This window comes from Bos taurus, chromosome 2, assembly GCF_002263795.3.
Source record: "Bos taurus isolate L1 Dominette 01449 registration number 42190680 breed Hereford chromosome 2, ARS-UCD2.0, whole genome shotgun sequence".
In the NCBI taxonomy this organism is placed as follows: domain Eukaryota; kingdom Metazoa; phylum Chordata; class Mammalia; order Artiodactyla; family Bovidae; genus Bos; species Bos taurus.
The window spans coordinates 26962944-26988157 of NC_037329.1; the positions used below are offsets into that span (position 1 = coordinate 26962944).

General features: G+C 39.5%; 1 protein-coding gene across 1 annotated transcript in view; it reads left to right on the forward strand.

The window, feature by feature from the left end:
- LRP2 (LDL receptor related protein 2) overlaps positions 1 to 25214 on the forward strand; it is a 176753-nt gene that overhangs the window by 108579 nt on the left and 42960 nt on the right. The window contains exons 34-50 of the mRNA XM_059878126.1: positions 349 to 458; positions 2754 to 2931; positions 5030 to 5243; positions 6493 to 6729; positions 7779 to 7967; positions 8925 to 9845; positions 9979 to 10144; positions 10516 to 10674; positions 11753 to 12039; positions 12957 to 13160; positions 13741 to 13980; positions 17145 to 17270; positions 18650 to 18769; positions 21296 to 21427; positions 22692 to 22899; positions 23543 to 23838; positions 24696 to 25212. Of these exons, the coding sequence (XP_059734109.1) occupies positions 349 to 458; positions 2754 to 2931; positions 5030 to 5243; positions 6493 to 6729; positions 7779 to 7967; positions 8925 to 9845; positions 9979 to 10144; positions 10516 to 10674; positions 11753 to 12039; positions 12957 to 13160; positions 13741 to 13980; positions 17145 to 17270; positions 18650 to 18769; positions 21296 to 21427; positions 22692 to 22899; positions 23543 to 23838; positions 24696 to 25212 (4304 nt within the window). The remainder of the gene's footprint in view (positions 1 to 348; positions 459 to 2753; positions 2932 to 5029; positions 5244 to 6492; positions 6730 to 7778; positions 7968 to 8924; positions 9846 to 9978; positions 10145 to 10515; positions 10675 to 11752; positions 12040 to 12956; positions 13161 to 13740; positions 13981 to 17144; positions 17271 to 18649; positions 18770 to 21295; positions 21428 to 22691; positions 22900 to 23542; positions 23839 to 24695; positions 25213 to 25214) is intronic.

Below are 25214 nucleotides of genomic sequence, written 5' to 3' on the forward strand. Positions count from 1 at the left end.
GGCGGAGCCAGGTGGGCTGCCGTCTATGGGGTCGCACAGAGTCGGACATGACTGAAGCGACTTAGCAGCAGCAGCATCTTTTTCTGAAGGCATTTTGTAGTTTCACTCAGGCAGTGATCCATGTAAATAGCTTCTCCTGGATTTTTAGATAAATTGCAAATAGAAATTTGAGAGGTGATGTCATTTTCTTACTCCCATTTTCTATTGAGCTGATTTTTCTCATAGCTCTGAGATGCAATTAGGGATTATCTACCATGCAAACTCTCTCATTCACCCCAATCATAGTTTGAATTTGTTGCATGTTTCAGTTTTCCTTCACCTTAGCTTTCTTACTTTCCTCTTATACAGGTTATGACACTTCAAGGAGATGTCAGTTACAGGAAAACCCTGATTGCCAATGATGGGACGAGTCTTGGAGTTGGTTTGCCAGTTGGCATAACTATCGATCCTATTAATGGGTGAGTGTTCATTCAGAAATAGCATATGTCTTCTATACAGCAGCACTTTGGTTAGTATTATGATCTGATAAAATAGAAGATTTCAAACATAGGATCTCTTCTGATTTCATATGCCAGCATTTGAAAAATATAGATCTCAGGGCTTCTCTGGTAGCTCAGTGGTAAAGAATCCATCTGCCGGTGTGGGAGATGTGGGTTTGACCCCTGATCTGGGAGGATCCCACGTGCCACAGAGCAGCTACACCTGTGTGCCACAATAGAGCCTGTGCCCTAGAGCCAGGGAGCCGCAACTACACAAGCCTGCATGCCCTAGAGCCTGTACTCTGCAACAAGAGAAACCACTGCAATGAGAAGCCTGTATACCACGACTTGAGAGTAGCCCCTGCTCACCCCAACTATAGTAAAGCTCTCGTGCAGCAAAGCCCCAGCACGGCCAAAAAAAAAAGAAAGAAATTATATAAAAAAGAAGGAGAAGGAAACGGCAGTCCACTCCAGTATTCTTGCCTGGGGGATCCCATGGACAGAGGAACCTGGCTGGCTACAGGTCATGGGGTTGCAAGAGTCGGATACGACTTGGTGACTAAACCACCACCACCATATAAAAAAGAAAATATAGATCTCAGTATGAAAGAAATAGCTGTTAAGTTATATGTGATATGTATTTTTCAAATTAGTAGCCCTGAATTTCAAACAGGCAAGAATTTCAGGCATTTTAAAATAGAGTGAACAATTATATATTTTGACTTTGAATGAATGTGGAAAGCTTGAAATAGACCTTGAAGGGTGAGAAGACCACCAGTAGATGGAGGATGGCTTGCAGCTGAGAAGTGGTACTTGAGGCCAAAGAGCAGTGGAGGCCCAGAAGCATGGTGGTACTTAGCATGGTTGTGTAGAGGGCTGGAACCAGAGACTTCGAGTAAGGGACAGTTGACTAGTTGGGAGAGATACAGCAGCTAAAGCCACTTGGGGATGAATCAGGGAGGGGCTTTAATGTCATGCTAAGGAGTTGTACTGTATTTTTTTTTTTTTTTTTGAGAAATAAGGAGCCAGCAGGAAATTTGGAGGAAAGGAATGATAGAACCTAATCTGTATTTTAGAAAGATTAATCAGGATTGGAGTGGCAACAAATCTATCATTCTGTCCAGAAAGATTAATCAGGATTGGAGTGGCAAGAGTCAGGGGAAAAAGAAAATGTTTAGCTAGTGATGAGAGTTCTTAGCTAAGGTTAAGTAGCTTAAATTTTTAGTGAACTCAGAATTTGTAAGAGTTTTGTGACTTTGTCCAGAAAACTTTTGGCAACCTGGAATGGGAGAGGAGAGAGGATAATGACAGGAACTTACGGTGAGCAGTTAGCAAGTTAAGGAGATCATGAGAATAAATAAGAGTACTGTTAAAACAGTTAAAATGGTATGAGGTCCAGGCATAGAGGGCCTGAAGGTTTGAGAGCTCAGACAAATTTTAAGGGCAGAGGATAGGTTCAATGGAAGAAGTAAAATAGGAGAAAGGAAGAGATGGAAGAGTTTGGTTGAATTTCAGAGTTTGAGAACTTAGAGGTAAAGAAGTTTAGAATTGAAGAGTAGGTTCATGGGAAGGGTATATTGGATTGATGGTGAAAGAAAGATGCCAGTAAAGATGATTGGAATTAAGGCTTTGCGGAATCGTAGAAGAGTTTGAGAAGGCTGTCTGGTGAAGCAGGAGGTGAGTTTGAAAGGAATGAAAACTTTGACTCATGTCTAGAAGTTAAGTCCTCAATGGAAATGGAAAGCAACCTTCACATATTTTAATGAAATTGGTAATTCTGTGTGCTGATTAGGATTCATGTGTATACACTGCATTTTCCATCATGAAAATTGGAATAGCTTATCTTGTGGTAATTGATTCGGAAAAGAAATAAAGAAGGCTGAGAAGTGATCAGGGAGGTACTTGAATACTTTTGCATTAGCTCTTTCTTTTCTGGTGTGCTTAGCAGTATGTGAGTCTGGAATTGACTGTTGATACAGGCTTTTTAGTCCATGAACGTCCTGTGTGACCAAGCTAAAGGACTGTCCACCAGTGGAAAATGGTATCCTGTGTCAGATTTCATTTTAAGTGGCCTCTCTCCCAGTAATAACTGGGAAGTATACAGACATTAGAAAACACTAGTTATGGACTCCTCCACGCTATATGTAACAGGATATTGACAATTTCAGACTTCCCCCATTGAATGGTGCGTATCCTGAGGACAAAAAATTTGTTTTTCATTTAAATACATAGTGAAAATGTTTCACTCAATACCTTTATTTTTCATGGTTGTAGGAAACTGTACTGGTCAGACCGAGGAACCAACAGTGGCCTTCCCCCCAAGATTGCCAGCGCTAACATGGATGGCAAATCTCCAAGAACTCTCTTTACTGGGAGCCTTGAAAATGTGGCATTTATCACCCTTGATATTGAGGAGCAGAAACTCTACTGGGCAGTCAGCAGCACGGGAGTGGTATGTGCCCCATTTTAGTCTGTTGGTCTTCGTTGCAGAACTTGGGTAGTTGACATCCATTGCTCTGAGTTGTCTGGCAGTGGTTCTCAAACAATCTCAGCCACTTTTGGGGCTTCCCAGGTGGCACTAGTTAGTTGTAAAGAACCCACCTACCAATAAAGGAGATGTGGAAGAGATGTGGGTTCGATCTCTGGGTTGGGAAGATCTGGAGGCGGGCATGGCGACCCACTCCAGTATTCTTGCCTGGAGAACCCCATGGACAGAGGAGCCTGGTGGGCTACAGTCCATAACATCATGACTGAAGCGACTTAGCATGCGCACACATGCACCAGGGCTTTATTGCCCTTTCTCTCAATAACTTCTTTCCTTGAAGTCCAGTTCTTTACAGAATGTTATTTTTTCCCTTATTCTTTCTTTTTCTTCAAGATAAATTCCATTTCTCATTCCACATTTGTCCTCCAAGAGCCTTTTCTTTTTAAACAGAAAGCTTCTGAACTCAATAGGCAGAACAGATGCCTATTATTTTCTGGTAGTTGTAATGTGTGAGGACTCCCTTTCTTGGTCATTTTAAACTTCAAGATGAAATTCATTATAATCTGCAATAAAAAATAGGAAGTATACAATTTCATTCATTCACAGAAATAACACTTGATCTTTACTACTGTGCTTATGCAGCTGATCTGGAACTAGGCACAAAGAAAGTACTCAGTAATAATTATTGATCAGCTACACTATTGTTTTGGTTGTTGAATGTGTGCTAGTTGCTTCCTTGCTTTAGAGAACAGGAGTGATTTCAGATCTGTTTATGACATAGACGCTCTTCAAAAAGTGGTCCAGTAGATTTGATTTTCAGTTCATGATAGCTTGACGAGGACTCATCTCACTCTTAATATGTGATTATAATGAAGAAATGCAGTGATGTGTGTGAAAGCCCTTTACAGAAGTACTTGCCACATGCTGTGATTTCTGCATACAAGTTAGGATGTCCCAGACCAGACTACCCAGCAGCTCCCACTTCCTGTTTCCACATCTGCTCTGCTCTCCGCAATCTGTGAGCCGGTTGGTGGTGTGACTTCCATCCTTTCTTCTAGGCTAGAACCCTCATATTCCTCCTTCACACTAATAAGCATGTCCTGTTTAATCATCACAAAAATCCCGGCAGTTTGTCCCTGAGCGTCTTCTCTCAGGTCCAGCCTTTTCTGCCACCTGCACCATTCTGAACCACTTCTCTCTAGCTGTCTCGCTAATGAAACTGCTTTCATGATGGAGACATGTGGTCTTCATAAAACTGCAAGGAACCCTGAGCCCTGGCCCGGATAAGTAGCTCCAGATTCCTGAGCCAAGTGTGGGCAGCTCATCTGGTCCCAGTTACTCCCTCAGCAGCTCTCTTCAGAGATTATCTTCCTTGTGCTGCACCCTTCTGGAATTTCTGTTGGTTTCCAGGACATAGCCTGCTCTTGTAACTGCTGGATTCCCTTGTCGAGAGAGGCCAGGGAGTGACACCCATTTGTCTCTCTCGCCAGCAATCAGTTCAGATCCTGACACAGAGGAGGATCAAACCAGCTCTGTCTATATATATTTTTTCTTCCAGAGCAGACTGCTTATCACTTCCTGTTAGGAACTTCATTCTTGAGTTCTTCTCTAGTTCACCAGAGTCATTTTGAGGCTGACTTATTCCTGTGCTGATTTAATAGCGCTGTCTTGCTGCCTTCTGTGAGTGTGTTGAGTACGTTTCCTATCTCCATTGCAGAAATGGTTGGTGACGACGTTAAACCCAGGGCCAGTTAGCATACAGTATCCTTGACCAGAATATCACATGCAGGGATTAGTTCCCTATTTTTCACCATGCCATCTGAGAAGGTTGACTGGCTTACTTGGACTTCAGCTTCATTATCAGTGAAATGAGCACAGTGACATTTGTCTGACCCACCACTTGGGATAGGTGAGACTATCACATATAGTGAGAAATAGATATGAAACACCCCTGGGAAGGATAGAATGCTATCTACGTGTGAAACGTTATTTAGTGAATATTAGTTTTAAACATTTGCCTCATTTCACCATGAATCAGTCAATAGCAAAAATTCTAACCTTTCAGATTGAAAGAGGAAATGTGGATGGAACAAATCGAATGATCCTGGTAAACCATCTTTCCTACCCCTGGGGACTTGCTGTCCATGGCCGCTTCCTTTATTACTCTGATGAAGAATATGAGGTCATTGAAAGAGTTGACAAGGCTACAGGGGCCAACAAAGTAGTCTTGAGAAATAATCTCCCAGATCTCAGGGGCCTTAAAATTTACCAAAGACGTGGTGAGTATTTGTCACTGAAACATACATTCATGCGTGTTCAATGAATATATCTATGCACTTACATGTCTGTACACAACCACACCACACACACAAACCTGTGTGCATACAGAAATAGAAATTATCCCAAAATATATTTTTTAAAACTTAAATTTATTTATTTTAATTGGAGGCTAATTACTTTACAATATTGTATTGGTTTTGCCATACATCAACATGAATCCGCCACAGGGGTACGCGGGTTCCCCATCTTGAACCCTCCTCCTACCGCCCTCCCCATACCATCCCTCTGGGTCATCCCAGTGCTCCAGCCCCAAGCATCCTGTATTCTGCATTGAACCTGGACTGGCGATTAGTTTCTTATATGATATTGTACATATTTCAATGCCATTCTCTCAAATCATCCCAGCATGGCTAAGTGTCAAAGACTAATGTGGCATCTGAAAGGCCTGATTCACTTCAGAGTAAACTTTCTCCCATTCATTCCCCACCACTTTTTACTTTGCTTTTGTTTTATTGCCCTCCCTGACATAATTATGTATGTGTTTATTGTCCGAGTTCTTCATTAGTTGTAACCTTTATAAGGACAGGTATTTTGTCTGTCTTGTTTCTTGCTCTCTACCCAGTAACTAGAATAGTTACTGGAGCATTGGAGGTTGGATACCTACTGGAAAAGTGAATAACACAATAGAATTTTTTTAATCTTAAAAGGAGTACTCTTAGGTGTGCTTTTTTGAGATGATGTAACTTTTGATTTGCCCCTTTAAATTAGTATTATGATCTAGAGATAATTTTTTTTATTTTGAAATATCTAGGCTAAGATGATCAAGTAATTTGTTTGTTGTCCTATAACCTAGGTTTGTCACTTGATATTTTATTGCATATTCAAAAAAACTTCAAGTATTCTTATTTAATATACATTAAATCAAATATCCATCACATATTTGATTATATAATTAAAATTGATAGAATTTTAAATGGTAGTACATAGGTTATTCCTCTAACTCTTGAGTGATTGGTGGAAGAAAAACAATTGGTGCTTCATTCTCTACTATGATATAACACAACATGGTTGTGGTCCTATTTTAAACTTCTGTGTGTTAGTTCTATAAGCACTCAGCTCTCCAATATTGTTTTTAGGTTAACTCAGATTCCATATTTTGTTATTGACTTTTATAATGACCCCAAAATTTGACACTGAGTGTCAAATAGATGGGGTGAAAAGTTACAAACTAATTGTGATTTCATTTAGGCTCTGAATCCTCAAACGGCTGCAGCAACAACATGAATGCCTGTCAGCAAATTTGCCTGCCTGTACCAGGAAGACTGTTCTCCTGTGCCTGCGCCACTGGATTTAAACTCAATCCTGATCATCAGACCTGCTCTCCATACAATTCTTTCATTGTTGTTTCCACGCTGCGGACAATCAGGGGCTTTAGCTTGCAATTGTCAGATCATTCAGAAGCCATGGTGCCAGTGGCAGGCCCAGGTACGTTCCTCCAATACAAGTAACATTTGACTCCACTGGATGCCATGTTGAAGTCCTTATAGCATTTCTATATGAAGTCCATATAGCATTTCTCCATGTTTGGATTCAGCACGTAAGGAAGCATGTTTATTCTGCTTGATAACCATATTCACATGTGCTCATGATTGATCTCTGCTTTCCTATGTCTAAAAAGTCATCTAAGTTACCATCTTGTAAATATATTATACAGTCAGCAAGTTTTTCATCCAGCTTTGCATTTTGAAAAATATCAAATGCAGAAAAGTTGAAAAGTGTAGTGAACACCCTTATACTTGCTAGATTCAACCATCGTTAACATTTTGCCACAATTGATACTTAAGTTTGATCACCTGGTAATGGTGATCACCATGAAATCTCTGCCTTTTTGCCCCTCTACAATTTATGTGAAAATTTGGGGGTTATACTTTGATACCCTATGAATATCTTTTCCCCCAGGCATCTTTTATTCATTGGTTTTTGTCTTTGTCTGAAATGATGATTTAATTGGGAATTGCAAAATGGTTCTTTTTCTTGCTTTATTATTCCTTCTACATTCTTCTCTCCTTTTTATTATCACATACACTCAAGTTTTTATTTCTTTAATTCAGTGTAGAATCATTTAGCATAATTGTTCTTTTGATGCTCCTATTGATCCATTTTGTCTGGGAAGAGCCTCTCATACTGCTGTCTGTATTCTTTTGACATGATTCCATTAGTGTTTGAATGCTTCCTTGCTTCCTGGTCTAATAAATATGTTCCAGGCTTACCTTGTACCTTCCCTTCCCAAACCTATGCTTAACCATTTCTCCCAGAAGCCGGTACTGTTTATTGTGGGAAGTGACTTTTAGAAACTAAGATCTGGGGGTAGTTGTGCTCATTGCAACTGGGAAATAAATAGTTTTATTTCATAATCAGGGCATGGTTTGAGCAAAGGGGATTTGGAATGAGGGTTAGAGAGGAAGGGCAAACATTTTTAAAAGTTCTAATTCAAGCTAGAGCATAGTTTAATGATCTTTTCTTTAATGTTCCAGGACGAAATGCACTGCATGTGGATGTGGACGTATCTTCTGGCTTTATTTATTGGTGTGATTTTAACATCTCTGTGGCATCTAATAATGCAATCCGTAGAATCAAACCAGATGGGTCTAATTTTACAAACATCGTTACAGATGGGATAGGAGTAAATGGAGTCCGGGGTATTGCAGTGGATTGGGTAGCAGGTGGGTAAGCTGTATAGTGATTTTATTGAAAAGCTTTTTGTGTTTGCATTTCTGTCATCTTATTTATACTATAAAGTTTAACATACGTGTGGCAGATCTATTTTCCTAGATGTTTATTGAGATTAGTTAAGATAAGCTGAATTGAGTTTTTAGAATCAATGTGACAGCCTTGTGCCTGTTAATGGTAGTGTTTCAGTTGACAGATTCATTATAGATGATCTCATTATAGATTATTTACTGAGTCATTGGCAAAATGGAAAGAAATATTTAATTATGTGGACTTATTTCACCCTTAAAGGAACATCTAATTTCTAAATTAGAAATGTCTAAATTTTCAAAGAGAAAGGAATATCAAAATATAAACCATTAAAAAAAAAAAACAATATAAACCATAAAATGGCAATCATTTATTTTAAAGCTGAGCAATTGTAGTTGCTGAATTTTTAACTGCTTCCTCATGTTATTTATGAAAACCCTTTGATTGTTAGGTACTTTGTTGTAGTTAACTGAAATGCCTGACCCAACATTATATTAACTTTTCTATACTGATTTATATACTTAATTTTGAATTACCATCCAGTTTTTCATAATACATTGAAAAACAGCTGTCAACAGTCTATGGCCTATGGGCCAAATGTAGCCCGTGCTAAGTAAAGTTTTGTTGGAACACAGCTATGCCCATTCATTTATGTATTGTAAACTATCTTCCCACCATACTTTTTTTGCTCTAACATTTACTTTGTCCTGTAATGCCCAAATTTTGGTGACTTTAGAAGGTCCATGGGATGATGAAAACATCTACAAAGAGTAAATATTTATTTTCCTAAGCCTAAACTGAGATATTTATCCTCCTGGGAAAGACAACATATACTGGCTCAAACCTCTATCTTACAAGAGCTATCTTCTTCTTTTTTCTTGGTTTGCCATTAATCAGCATGGTCTTTCATTTTCCTGCAGGAAATCTTTATTTCACCAATGCTTTTAGATCTGAAACACTGATAGAAGTTCTAAGGATCAATACCACCCACCGCCACATTCTCCTTAAAACCATAGTGGATATGCCCAGAGACATTGTTGTGGACCCCAAGAATCGATACCTCTTCTGGTCTGACTATGGGCAGAACCCAAAGATTGAACGGTCTTTTCTTGACTGTACCAATCGAACTGTGCTTGTATCAGACATCACTGCCACACCACGGGGCTTGGCATTGGATCATAGCAGTAACTATATTTATTGGGTTGATGATGCTGTAGATTTAATTGCAAGGATCAGCATTGAGGGAGGGGAAACTGAAGTGATTCGTTTCGGCAGTCATTACCCAGCTCCTTATGCCATCACGGTATTTGGAAATTCTATCATATGGGTAGACAGGAATTTAAAGAAAATCCTCCAAGCCAGCAAGGAACCAAATAGAGCAGATCGACCAACAGTGATAAGGGACAATATTGATTGGCTAAGAGATGTGACCATCTTTGACCAGAGTGTCCAGCCTCGGTCACCAGCAGAGGTCAACAACAACCCTTGCTTGGAAAATAATGGAGGATGCGCCCAATTCTGCTTTGCTCTGCCTAAATCACAAACCCCTAAATGTGACTGTGCCTTTGGGACCCTGCAAGCTGATGGTAAGAGCTGTGCCATTTCATCAGAAAATTTCCTCATCTTTGCCTTGGATGATTCCTTGAGGAGCTTACGTTTTGACCCCAAAGACTATAGCCAACCTTTCCCAGCAATAAGTGTGGAAAGAATGGCTGTGGCCCTAGACTATGACAGCATAGATAACAGAATCTACTTCACACAACTTTTGCCATCCGGAAAAGGCCAGATTTCCTATATCAACCTGAATTCAAGGAGCAGTCCTCCCACTGTTGTTGTTTCGGGTAAGTGCACTCTAAGTGTAGCTTATCTTGGAAAGAGACGCAGTGGGATCAACACACATGGATGACCCAGGGATTCTATAATGTTTATTGAGATTCTGACTTCTTTTTGTGTGTTTGTTGGTTGTATGTCCAGGCATAGGGAGTCCTGAGGGCATTGCCTTTGACTGGATCAATAAAAGAATTTATTACAGTGACTACACCAATCAGATGATTAAGTCCATTGCCACGGATGGGTCTAGACACACTCTGATAGCCCAAGTTCCAAAGCCAAGAGGAATTGTGTTAGATCCTTGCCAAGGGTATGTCATGATTGCTTATTTCTGGAGGGAGCGGGGTCTGAAATTATCTTATGTTAATAGAGAGCCAGTGTTTCGTGGACTTGTAATACTGTAGCTACAGATTAAGGGATGAAAGAGCATGAGTGACCTTACTTGGGAAGGAACCTTGGTTGGTGCTCCTAGGAAGTTTGGCTGCATACTAGGGAATTAATGCCCCGACTCAGTAAATCCCTGTTGGACAAGCTGTATGGGTGGGAATGGAGTAAGTTTCCATTTGCTCTATTGGTGTCAGATATAACTGTTATATTTGCAGTTAAAGAATGCTGCTGTCTTTCTTAAGTAAAAAGAAGTGAGTTTCTTGTGGTGAATTATGACTCCTTTTGGATCACTAGGTACATGTATTGGACTGACTGGGGTACCAATGCCAAAATCGAGATGGCCACGATGGGTGGATACTCCCGGAGAAGCTTGGTGGACAGGGGCCTGGTCTGGCCCAACGGGCTCACTCTGGACTATGAACAAAACCTTATCTACTGGGCAGATGCTAATCTGTACGTGTCTTTGGTTATTCTTGTGGGTATTGATGAGATTTCTTCCTCCCTGTTCAAAAGAAGAGGGATATGCATAATGTGGTGAAATACTGGTGAATAGACCTGTGAAAATTGATCTCTATCATGAGACTGAGTAATTATGAACTGAAAGACATCTAAAGATGCATTACTGGACAAGTTAATTTCAACTATGGTTATAAATATAATCATTCAGTTTATAATCATGTAACTACCTCGAAAAATGAATGACTTTAAATGTACACTGATAGTAACTTTTCTCTGGGTTTTAACATTCAGTATCTTATAAAAGCATTTTCCTTCAGTCTTTGTCTTTTGATCATCTTCTCAAAAGAAAAATTATTTCTTGTGCCAGCTTCTTCTCAGTCCATTTTGCAATATTTTCTTTATAAACTTCTGTCAGCTCTAATTTTTGCATGTAACTCTCCAATCACTTCTGAAATTACATATATTCCCATCATCCTAATGATTGAAGGTATGAGATGATTTTGTTTATTATGGCTGGTATCTGCATGTTGGGAATCTTAAACTTTCCTTGCTTATTTTCTTATGATTTTTGGTCTCGTGATGCTGAGCACCTAACAACTTTATCTTTATTTTCTCACTTGAAATAAAGCAGGGATGTTTTGTGTCTAAATTAGGAAGATATCTCAAAGTCAATGACAAATGGAAAAACTTATTAAGCGGGTGGGAAGGGAAAAGTAATTCACATTTTATTGAGTGACTACTATGTGCCAGACACCAAGACAGGTATTATTTCCAAGCAAGAGGTGTATTATTTCACAATACTTCCCACTGTTCGTTTCTTTTTCCTGTTTCATTTAGTAGGATTACTTGTGGGTTATATTAATATTTGGATATCATTTATATAGGCCATTGTTTAATAAGGAGATGAAGTTCTCCCATTACCAGAAGAAACATTTCTTGCTGCCATACGCTCCACTTGAAAGGAAAGTTGGGGGCTTATGTAAAAGTCATGATTGTACTGAGGCATTGGGTGCCAGTTGAGGACCTTAATCCTTCTAGATGCTAGTATTTTCTTTTTCCATTTTCATTTTAGGGAGAAGATTGAGCGCATGGATCTAGAGCACTATCTGAGGGAGGTCATTGTCAGCAGAGCCAATAGTCCTTTTGGCTTGGCTATTTATGGCCAGTATGTTTACTGGACTGACTTGCTCACTCAGAAAATTTATCGAGCTAACAAAGTTGATGGGTCAGGCCAGACTGCAGTGACCGTGACCCTTCCCTTTCGGCCTAAGGGTATTCGTGCTGTTGTGAAGGACCAACAACAATGTCTCAGTCCTTGCGATCGGTTTAATGGGGGCTGTAGCCATATTTGTGCACCAGGTAAATACTTTGGTCACTTCTTGCGAAGAGTTGACTCATTGGAAAAGACTCTGATGCTGGGAGGGATTGGGGGCAGGAGGAGAAGGGGACGACAGAGGATGAGATGGCTGGATGGCATCACCGACACAATGCACATGAGTTTGGGTGAACTCCGGGAGTTGGTAATGGACAGGGAGGCCTGGCGTGCTGCAATTCATGGGGTCGCAGAGAGTCGGACACGACTGAGTGACTGAACTGAACCAAACTGAAAGCATTGGGCACAAAGATAGAATCATGGAGAGTGATAATAATGATGACCACTAGTAGGGAAGGCTGAGGGAATATTCAGCTCCAGCACGAGCAAAGATTCTCTTTGTTTTCAGAGGAATTTCTAAAATAGATTTCAGGGTTTGTATGTTGAGAAGAAGACTTAAGGTTTTTTTTCTTTCCTATTCCATATGGAGCCTTCTTACAATGACATTTTAAATTCAAGCTTAATGGAGGTAGAAAGAAATATGCAGGTTTGGCTGCTGCATATCATGTCTTGAATAGAAATTTCATACTTTCATTTAGGAGGTACTGTTTATAGTTGAATAAACAGAGTGTGCCTCAGAAGTATGTTTTATAGAGAATGATAAATTCATAAGAGGATGTGCTTTTTGAGACTATTGCTGTGCAGATTTTGCTGAGAAGGTAGAATCATTGTTAATGTTTCAATGAAGATAAGAAATAGTGGTTTAAAGATTAGGGTGAATTAGCCACATTCATTAGAAACTGGTGGTGGTTCATATTGATGAAAACATAACATAGAGCAGAGTTTCCATGTCTTAGAGGGTGTTTAATAATATAGAAGCTGTTGCCAGTGCTCTTCAGGGGAAGAAAATATCAGTGTTTGCTACAGAAATATTTTGCTTTTTTCTGGGCTTACCTTTCTTCAGGTCCAAATGGCGCTGAGTGCCAGTGTCCACATGAGGGCCGCTGGTACCTGGCCAACAACAATAAGTACTGTATCCAGGATAATGGTACCCGGTGTGACAGTTCCAAGTTCACCTGCCTCAGTGGGAAGTGCATCCCTGACCAGTTGCAATGTAATGACATCGACGACTGTGGTGACAGCAGTGATGAGCTGGAAACTCTCTGTGGTGAGCTGAACTCTTGGAACTTTTGAAGTTCACGATGTACCTAGTGTTTGGTCCTTTTACAAGCAAAGAACATGTACCCTGAGAATCTAGACTGCACTTTGCTTAAATCACGCAACAGTGGATACATACGCTGTGAAGTAGTGTTCAATGCTTTATTAGGAAGCACCTCTGAAGTGCACCTAAGAAAGAGCAGAGATGCTGCATGCCATTTATAGTCTGGGGAGCTCTGGGAAAATTACTTAACCTCTCTGAGCCTCAGTCCCATGAAAGCATTGTGTTTACATGCTTTCATGAAACTGAGATAAACTTATACATTGAGATGGTAGAGGAACGGAGTGACTTTGCCGTTTGCGTCAAATACTCCATTTGCTTAAAAAAAAGTATACAACATATTTGCTTAATTTAGCTAATTTAAAGTTTGAGCTCACTTTGCATGCAGTACGTGTGGCAGCTTTTGCCTTGGAAGGTCAACCCAAAGTGTCTTATTTTACTTGATTGTATCTTTTTAGAAAACGGGATGATGCTTTAATCCACGAGCTTCTTCAATGTTTTTTTCAATATTTCTTCCCCCTCCTCTCAGCGTTTCACAGCTGCCCTTCGACAAGCTTCACCTGCGCCAACGGGCGGTGTGTGCCATACAGTGATCGCTGTGACCACTACAATGACTGTGGCGACAACAGCGATGAGGCCGGGTGCCACTTCAGGGCTTGTAACAGAACAGAATTTACTTGCAGTAATGGAAGGTGCATCCCTTCTGAATTAGTCTGCGATGGGGTAGACAACTGCCTTGACAACAGTGCTTCAGATGAGAAAAACTGCCGTAAGTTCACCTTAAGTTCTTAATGGGCTTTGGAGCCTCGAACTCTCAGAGCCTGGGCGATGTAAAGACGATGCATTTCTGAGAAAGAACCGACAATGTTCATCTAAAACATACATTTCATTTTACATGTCTACTAGTGATTTTTAAAAATAATTGTACCTAATATTTGGTTTATTCATACAATCTTTGACTATTTTCACCTTCAATATTTTATCTTTGGTTTGTGTTTCTGATTATTGTGAAGCTTTACCAATGATTACTGACAAAATTAATTGATTAATGTGTGTGGTTAATGTTTGTTATGCACAGAGCTATGTAGTACAGTGTTGACTGAAATGATTTGGTAAATTGCTTTTTAGTGAGTTACTTTTCCCAAATTCCTGGAACTTACAGTTTAGCATCTTGAGAAAACAGTAGCACAGAGTATGAGCAATAATGCATTTTCAGTTTGGGTATATCTACATGTTCTGCTGTCTTTGTATGCGGTCACACACAATATTTATTTGGGTGTGCCAGTATTATTGCCTGGATAATCCTATGGACAGAGGAGCCTGGTGGGCTACAGTCCTGGGGTCACAAAGATCCAGACGTGACTGGGTGACATCCAGAGCATGCACCCCTGCCTTTTTGTTTGTTTTTTTTTAACAAGTGGTCAATATGTTTCATCCATGCCTCCAACTTTTTTCCTGAGTATTTTAAAGCAACTTCCAGAAACACATGTCACTGATAAAGACATTTGTTCTGCTTTACAGTGTTATGTTGGTTTCTGCCATACAACAAGGTGAATCAGCCATAAGTATACATATACCCCCTCCTTGAGCCTCGCTCCCTTCCCACCTCATCTCATCCCTCTAGGTCTTCACAGAGTACCAGGCTGAGCTCCCACTAGTTATCTGTTTTATACATGGTAATATATATTTTGAAAAAGAACTACTATTCTAGCATTATGCTCAACAAAGTCAACAATACTTACTTAATGTCCTCTAGTACTAAGTCCATATTCAAATTTTATCGCTTAGCCCCAAAATGTCACCAGTTCATCTGTTCACATCAGGATTCAAAGTCTACACATTGATTTAGGTTGGAATTGAGACCCAGACCTTTGATTACATTAGACTTAGTTCTTTGGGCAAGAACACATCATAGGTGGAGCTGTCTGTTTCTTGTTATATCACATCATGAAGCATATAATGCTTGATTGTTCCACTTTAAGTGAGGACGATATTAATTTAGAAGTCAGTTTGAATCTTCCCTTTAGGAAGTTCCCATCAATTGTTCACCCAGTGGTTTTTAACCATGGATGGTTGTTCCATGAATTTATTATTATTTTAAGGGTTATAAATCAGGTATTTAAAATTTTTACTATTCCACCCACAGTTATTATCTCAAGGTCTCTAAAGAAGAAATTTCCCTTATCAGCTATTTTGTTACTCTGAAATACAATTCTGCAGAGGAAATGTTTGATTCTTTCTTTCCCTTTTCAGTTTTCAGAGTAGTAAGTTGGTGACCAATGAGCATTAAGCTTTGGCTTTGTTTTGTTTTTACTATTGTATTAAACTCATGGATTTTTACATATTTGAGTTTTAATGAGATGAAGTAATTTACTGCTTTTGGTGCTTAATTGTCCTATTTTTGGCTGCGGGAATCCTGCTAAGTTGGATCCTTTTTTATTTTGACTTGATCCTATTCGATCTTCCATAGTACATTTCAGGCTTGTGCATTTCTTGTCTCAGACCTGGAATTTGTCTCATTCCTTTTGTGTGTGGTATTTAAAAATTACTGGGACTTCCCTGGAAGTCCAGTGGTTAAGACTTCCAACACAGAGGGTGTGGATTCCGTCTCTAGTTGGGGAACAAAGATCCCACATACCTCATGGCCAAAAGACCAACACATAAAACAGAAGCAATATTGTAATTTAATAGACTTTAAAAAAATTAAAATTACCACAGTGTTGGGTTACCTATTCCTATTTGGCCTTTATTGCTTCTAGGCCTTTTTAGTGGACAGGACTAGGAAATACAGTTCTAAAGGGAAAAAAAATGATATTGGTATTTTCCATTTTAATTTAAGATAAACATGTTTTTACCTTTTAGATTTTATAATCACATCTCTTACACTTAAAATCTTAGTTTGTAATAGGTGACATAGTCACTTATTTGCTTTATTTTAGAATACTTTCAAAATAACCATGCTATGCTATGCTAAGTCACTTCAGTCGTGTCCGACTCTGTGTGACCCCATAGACGGCAGCCCACCAGGCTCCCCCGTCCCTGGGATTCTCCAGGCAAGAACACTGGAGTGGGTTGCCATTTCCTTCTCCAATGCATGAAAGTGAAAAGTGAAAGTGAAGTCGCTCAGTTGTGTCCGACTCTTAGCGACCCCATGGATTGCAGCCTACCAGGCTCCTCCGTCCATGGGATTTTCCAGGCAAGAGTACTGGAGTGGGATGCCATTGCCTTCTCCGAAAAGTAACCATACAAATGTAATTAAACATTTTATGTCCTTCTTGTTCTTAGATTATTTCCCATTAGAAATATGCAGTCATTTGTTACTATTTCCAAATTTTGGAAATTGCTTTTCTTTATCCATTTTTATTTCATTGTGTTCAATTATAGAAAATAATGTGCATGGATTCATAGTCATATAAAAATTGTATGACAAGGTACACTCACAGACGTCCTTCATGCTTGCCCTCTCCACCCTGTTCCCTCCATACTATTCTCAATCTGTTCATAGGAGTGACAATTTTCGTTAGTTTATCTTTTCATTTTTGTTTTAAATGTAAGCATTTCTTTCTTGCTGGACACACACAGTTATCAGTTTTCATACACAAAAGATAGCCTAGTGTTTTGCTTTCCTGCTGTTAATGCATCCTGGAACTCATGCCATCTTTCCTTATCAATATATAGAGATCTTCTTCATTCATGTTACTCCATTGTGTGGGGAGTGAGGAGAGTGGGAAGTCTTGGTGATGCTATTAAATAATGAAAATAGGAAATGCTCTTTTTACTAGAGACTATATGGCATCACATAACTGTCATGAGTTATGCCTCTCTGATAGTTTCCCTTCTGCTGGTTTGTGTAGTAGATAGGTTAGCATGGACATATATGACGTACATGTGATGAATATGTTCCAAATTGTTTTTCTGGTTGTCTTTTTCAAGCTGAACGCACGTGCCATACTGGATATGTAAAGTGTACGAATTCAACGATTTGTATTCCACGTTCTTTCTTGTGTGATGGAGACAACGATTGTGGAGATATGAGTGATGAAAACCCCCTTTTCTGTGGTAAGATAAACCTTTTGTGGTTCCAGGCATGCATGTCTTAAGCTAATACAGACACATGGCTTCTGTGTTTCGGCTAATTTCAATTTGTCCTCTCAAGTGGACCTTATAAATAGATACTGCTGCTGCTGCTGCTGCTAAGTTGCTTCAGTCATGTCCGACTCTGTGCGACCCCATAGACAGCAGCCCACCAGGCTCCCCCGTCCCTGGGATTCTCCAGGCAAGAACACTGGAGTGGGTTGCCATTTCCTTCTCCAGTGCATGAAAGTGAAAAGTGAAAGTGAAGTTGCTCAGTCGTGTCCGACTCTTAGCGACCCCATGGACTGCAGCCCACCAGGCTCCTCCGTCCATGGGATTTTCCAGGCAAGAGTACTGGAGTGGGGTGCCATTGCCTTCTCCGTGTAAATAGATACAGCAGGCAGTTATTTAGGATGTAATTGGAGGGGCATAAGAAGTCCCTTCTCTCTGTTCCCTGGCTGGATGCCTGACTCCAAATATTTCTTCCAGGGATCAACTATAATGCATAACCTCCTATAATTAAAGGTCTTTCATCTTCAGGAACTACAGGCAGAATTTGCAAAATAAGCCCTCATATTTATTCTCAATACGTTTATAATAACCATTAGTAACTGAAAGAATTTTTGTCTTTTTCATAGGTTTGACTTTCAGAAACCTTAATATTTAGTTGTTTGGTTCAATCAAATAATTTCTTATATTTATAGCTCAAATTCTTAAGTTCAATAACTTTGAAACTATTAGTGTAAATAGATGCATCCTTTAAGAATTTAGGAATGGTTACCAGGCCAGGTTACAATCCAAGAGTAGGAATCAGTTGTAAAAACAGCCACAAGAGGAAATAGAAAATCTAGAAAACATATCAGACCATAACCTCAGGTTATATGAGAAAAGTTTACACATAGGCAGAATCATTTACTCAAATAAGTTGCAAGGATGAATAAGAGCAAAACTTTGATAATTCTCTAGAATCATGGTCTAATATGGCTTAAAAGGTTGTGTATAGGGTGATTTGGTTATTTTGTTGTTTTTTTCTTTTCAGTAGAATTTATTTTGTGTTACAGCAGAAAACATAGAACCATGTTTTCTTTTATCTATAATTTGATTTCATCTATCAAAAAATAGTCTTTTTGGTATTTCTAATAAGTGCAATTTATTTTCTGAATCTCTGAAATTTAGGAAAAAAATTTAGGAGACTGGAGAAGTATTGCTCTCCCATGTTCTTTCCTCTGGATGGAAAACTTCTATAAAAACTCATGCCTCAGTCTTCCTGTCTTGGCAACTCCTACCCATTCAGAGATATAGGCAGGTTATGAGGAACAAGCTTGTGTGTTGCTCATGGATTTTCTCTTCTTTACCTACTGCAGCCACTCGGTCGTGTGGGAGCGATGAGTTCCATTGCACCTCTGGGCCCTGTATTCCTGCACGTTGGTATTGTGATCATGAAAAAGACTGTTCTGACGGCTCTGACGAACCTCCCACTTGTGGTAAGAGAGTGAGCCAGCATGAAAAGCATTGTGATGCAGCTGGCACCCCTCTTCCAACTGCTTCATATGTGACCTATGGCTCTGGCTAGGGAATGTTTGCACTCCTTGCTGATACCCCTCAGCAGATATTCATTAAAAGCCTGGTCATGTAGGGCACTGGGTGTGTTGTTGGGCAGGATATGGAAGTTGCTGATTGAGGCAGACAAAAGTTGCACCTACCAAAAGTTGGTGATGCACCTACTACCTGCCTGGTTTGTGGAACTCAATTAATTGTAATTGACTCTGAATTGGAATTTCTGAATTTGGGTGAGTTCTCACCCATAAGACTATGGGAGGATCTAAAGGTTATTGAGAGCATGGTGTACATGCCGAGGGGGCAGGTGAAGGGCACACGTTTCTTCCTGCTCTGCGTACCAGCTGAGGGGTTAGGGTCCCAAGGCCATCTGAGCTTCCTGAGATGTTCCAAGGACCTAGTTATATTCTTCGAGGCAGTTGTGTGTTGCTTGTGTTTGAAGGCTGCTATTTACCTTTGCAAATCCTAATCTGTATCCATGCACATTTTTTTAAACCTAATTGTAAAAATCTGAATGTACAATCTTCTATATTGCTTTTTTTAGGGGGTCTGGCAATATTGTTGTATGTGGGTCAGCAAACTATGGCCATGCTTGTCTTGTTTTTTTTTTACAGATTTTTTTTGACATTGACCATTAAAAAAAAGTTTTTATTGAATTCGTTACAGTATTGCTTCTGTTTTATGTTTTCTTTTTTCTTGGCCATGAGGAATGTGGGATCTTAGCTCCCTGCCCAGGTATTGAACCCACACCCCCGGTTATATTATAGTGTCAAGTAGTTGTGAAAAAGAACATATGGCCTGAAGCTTAAAATATGTATACTGTCTGGTTAAGAGAGACTTCTCTAACCCATGATGTCATCTTCATACTCTTGTTTAATGGCTTTGTGATATTCCATTGAGTGGCTATATGATCATTGAGTTAACTGCCTCTATTTTAAGTATTTAGATTGCTTTATTTTTTCTGGTATTATAAATATCACTGTAGTAAGTACCATCACTTTTTTTGGAGGGGTATTTTCTTAAGACCATTAGCCTAGTTTTGCAGCTGAATTCAGGCTATTTTCTATTCCTGTTTTTCCTTGGGCTCAAATTCTGTGGCTAATAGAGAATGGTATTAGAAGCTCCTTGACAATTTCTTTTTCCCCAACACTAAAAGTTTTGTAGAAAACAAAGGGCACACAGAGTTTTAAGGAGCTGTAAAAGAAATAGTAGTTGTTAGGTGAGTAGAAGGGTCTTAGAGATTATTTTAAATATATGAACTATTGGTTCAGATATATGAAGAATAAATAGTTTCCAAACTTATCCATGGGAACCAAAGTCATTATCAATTAGTATTATCAATTAGTACCAACTATCTGACATATTTAAATAGAAGTAAACACACAATCTGATATTAATGGATTTTCATAATATAGAGGTATTTTTTTCTTCTAGTTTTATTGAGATTGACATATAGAACTGTGTAAAATTAAAGTGTAGAACATAATGATTTACATACATCATGAAACAATTATCACAGTAAGTTTAGTGAACATCCAATACACAGATATTATTTTAAAGAAATAATAAGATGTATACAAAAGAGTGAAATCCCCATTCTTTCACCCTCTTACAATCCCCTCACCTCTGGACATAACTGCTATTAAGTGTGAATTCTTTATCTGTATATCCTGACATATAGGGATCTTACTATATATATCTTTCTGCTGTTCCCCTCCCACTTTTTTTATCCTAACAATACCTTATCAGTTAGAAAATATACCTCTCCCTCTTGAACCTCCCTGCCATCTCCCTCCCCACCCCACCCCTCTAGGTTGTTACAGAGCCTCTGTTCGAGTTCCCTGAGTTATACAGCACATTCCCATTGGCTGTCTCTTTTATATGTGGTAATAGAAAACAACAAAATTCTGTAAAGCAATTGTCCTTCAATTAAAAATAAATTAATAAAAGAAAGAAAGTACACGTCATCTTATCTTTGTACTGCTGAATATTGCTGTAAAGTGTGGATGTTCCTTGTGTTTTTATCCCTTTCCCAACTGCTGGGCATTTAGCTTGTTTCCATTTTTTCTTTGTAAGATGTAATGCTGGAATGAACATCCTGCGTATGTGGGAAGGCTCGATCTCTGGGAGTCAGTTTCCTGTGTCAAAGCCTTTCAAAGGCTGTATCGATACATACTCCATTCTTTCCAGCTCGTGGAAGTTCACGTTTCTCCTTACTGTTATCATTGTGCTGTATTCTAATAGTTAAAAGTAAATGTTCTTTTGCCTTAGGCTAATTTTGAGGGATCTCTGGGATTCTGGGCATATGACAACTTGATTTGTTAACATGTGGGATATGATTAAAGAATTCTAATTGGTGTTCTAGGAAGCCCTTGCTATAGTATGTTTCTCAAGATTCCTGACTGCACATGACTTTTCTCACCAAGAGTGCTTTTTTTTTGTTTTTTTCCCAGAGTTTTCTCAGTCAACATGTGCCAGTGATTATTTCAAGTGTGACAATAACAGGTGCATCCCAATGATGTGGGTCTGTGATGGTGATAATGACTGTGGAGACATGAGTGATGAGGATGAAAGACATAACTGCAGTAAGTGCAAACAATTAATTCTTCTCTGGAGTCACGTTTCAGGGAAACAGTAGCTTGATTTTTCTGTCTTTGGAGAATATGGTTGTCACACAGGTTCTTCTTTATTGGAAGTATGCAGATAGAATGTTATCTTTATTTTTCTGCTCAGGAGTGTTTTATATTATCTACATAAATGCTTGTAAATGATGAAAAATGATTTGAATGTTTTTTTTTTTTCTGTTGCATTTAGGTAATGGAAATAATGTCCTACATTTCTAGAACAGATAAAGAGAGCTCAGTTGGCCACTGAGTTAGCAGCTTTAATACTGTTGCAATTAACTGTGCCTCTAGTTTTATCCATTACCCTAGAGTTGTTAAGCGGGGGGCAGGGGTCATTCTTTTAAGTGAATTATGGAACAGACTATGAAACAACATTTCCCATTACCAACAGAGCATAGAACTCTAAATTCAGGTGTCTTAGAGTATCTTTCCATGGTAGGATAATAAAAACAATGACTCAGTGATCTTTGCATTTGATTCTCACATGTCCGTGACTTTGGCGATGGCCCCTGTTGCTCCATATCCTCTATGAAATGGGCGGGCAGCTGCCCAGATCTGGACTGTAGTGTGTACTTTTCTCCCATGTCTCTTCTTCAAGACCCCTTTCCTTTTGTCTCCTCTTCACCCTCAGATAAAATATCTCTATTTTATACTGCAGAGTTTCATGATTATATGTTAGCATTTTTGCTCTTTCCTAAAGTGTCATGGTGTCTGTCAACTCTTATTAACAAGTACTCTTGCTGTATATCTAGGAAAGAAGCCCTAGCTTTTTAGAAAATTCTGTGATTTTTTTTGCTGTCTAGATAACCATTGTGAGTTTCACTTTTCTCATAAAACTGGCATAAAATGCCTATCTCACATTGTGTTTGTGTGATTATACTTTATAAAATAAAAAAAAATTACCAAATGTATGGGATTTTTAGTATCCAATTAATAAAATGCAAGTAGTTTTCTATATCCCTAAGGGAAAACTATGACCTTACATTAATTTTATGGAAATTAAATTATGAGGTGTTTATCTTTACTTTTTACTTCTGAAAAAAATTCAAGGTCCAAAGCATTTAAAATGAAAATTTGGGAGACTAATTTGTCTTCCTATTTTCCCTTCATTTCCTTTCATCCCTCAGACTGTTATGTAACGTAAAGCAAGATAAATACTGATTCAGAATGAACTTGACTGCTGGAATGAGCTCTCATATGATTCCTGATTCTCTTTGTGCTTTAGCTTCAGAGAATCGCAACTGCTCAAGTTCTGAGTTTGCCTGTGAGGTTGGTGTGCGTCCACACAGAGGCTGTATCCCTAAATCGTGGGTTTGTGATGGCGAAGCAGATTGCCTTGATGCCCTTGATGAGCACCAGAATTGCACCAGAAGATCCTGCTTTGGAACAGAGTTCGTCTGTAACAATGGCTTGTGTATCCCCAACCACTTCAGGTGAATTGGGGATTAAAAAAGTTATTAACAAACCTCAAAAGTCCATGAGGCAGGGCTGGGGCCCATGATACTTTTCATGGCCTCTGAAAATGTTTGGACTTCTTTTAAAATCAAAAGAAAAAAAATAAAGAGAACTTTTAGGTCAAAGAAAGTATTTACATACTGAATAATAATATATATGCCTTTATACCAACGTAGTCCTTAAATATAATTTTAAATATTTTTATGGAGGAAGGGGCCCATGAAAGCAGAAGTGCCTGGGGTCCGTGAAGGTCATAACGTGACCTTGCACAGAGCATCAGAAAGATGAGTGAAGTGGGCTCACTAGAAGAAAAGTCTTTCTTGAGGCAGCTGACGCTCAGGGTTTGCCACTTGGAATAGAGGCATGGGCATAAGAAATACTTCATTCAATTCTTTCTGCTATAAGAAAAGTGACAGTGTGAGCAGGATGATGAATGGGACTGCACGCTGTGGCTCAGGGTCAGCCTGACAACAGAGAGAGGCAGGTGAGGCGGACTGTGGGCGTGTGCCCCTGCTAAGAGACACAGACGCTATCAGCATCATGTGTTTGGAGAGAAATTGGGGATCTGGATTTTCACCTGAAATATTCTGATTTTAAGTGGTCCTGGGTCTCATGACACAGGTGTGACCGGAACAATGACTGTGGTGACTACAGTGATGAGAGGGGCTGTGTGTACCCTACCTGCGACGAGACCCTTTTTACGTGTCAGAACGGACTCTGCATTAATAAGGCCTATGTCTGTGATGGGGACAATGACTGTAAAGATAACTCTGATGAGCTGGAGCACCTGTGTCACACCCCAGAAACCACATGCCCCCCTCATCAGTTCAGGTGTGACAATGGGAACTGCATTGAGATGATGAAAGTCTGTAACAACTTCCCTGACTGCTCAGACAACAGTGATGAGAAAGGATGTGGTGAGTATAATGGAAGATTAGGGAAAAGAAAACGAGGGGGACTGAATGTGGATTCTCAACCCTTTCTGACTTAGTAGGACCTTTCAGTTGGTTCTCTAAGTAGCACACTGCTAGAAAATTACTGTTGTTTGCCTATCAAAAAGCAAGGATTTCTTGGTCTATAAGGTCAGTCACACACGTTTTTTGGACTAATCATCAGTTAGCCATTCATTATAGAGAATCGGAGATAAACAAATTAAGGCCATCCGTATCTAAGAGCAAACAGCACTGATCTTGCAATGACTTGTTGCAATGACTACATTCCTTAATCTGTTCTTAATTTTCATCCTCAGGTGACTAAAGGGGAGAGTTTAACTGGAAGTCCCCCTCCCACCCCGCCCCTAACCCCCACCCTGGTTGTATTAGTTGTTAAAACCATTGGTGAAGGATCAAGGAAGGAAGTTGAGTAAGAGTGACTTTTGAATAATGTGGGGCCTTTAGAAATCCCTTCTTATTTGTCCCTGTTTATTTGTCTTTTTTAGCATGATTCATTAAGAACTTGGCTCTGTCCAAACCCAACCAAACAAAAAGAACTGCATCTGTCCAGCAGGAAGGCTGACTTTTTTTTTTTTAATTTAAATTTATTTATTTTAATTGGAGGATAATTACTTTACAATATTGTATTGGTTTTGCCATACATCAACATGAATCCGCCACGGGTGTACATGTGTTCCCCATCCTGAACCCCCCTCCCGCCTCCCCCCCTGTACCATCCCTCTGGGTCATCCCAGTGCACCAGCCCCAAGCACTTTTTTGACCATTATGGTGGGTCCATTACTGACAACTTAGGTTCTCTGATAACTGTCTTTTACCTACAGGCATTAATGAGTGCAATGACCCTACACTCAGTGGTTGTAACCAAAACTGCACAGACACCTTAACCAGTTTCTATTGTTCTTGTAACCCTGGTTACAAGCTGTTGTCTGACAAGAGGACTTGTGTTGATATTGATGAATGCGAGGAGACGCCCTTCGTCTGTAGCCAAAAGTGTGAGAACTTACCTGGCACTTACATCTGCAAATGTGCCCCAGGCTACATCCGTGAGCCAGATGGAAAGACCTGCCGGCAGAACAGCAACATCGAGCCTGATCTCATTTTTAGCAACCGTTACTATTTGAGAAATCTAACTGTCTATGGCCATTTATACTCCCTCATCTTGCAAGGACTGGGTAATGTTGTGGCATTGGATTTTGACCGAGTAGAAAAGAGATTGTACTGGCTTGATATAGAGAATAAAGTCATTGAGAGAATGTTTGTGAATACGACAAACAGGGAGACAGTCTTAAAGTACAATCTACCTGGTGCGGAAAGTCTGGCTGTCGACTGGGTTACCAGGT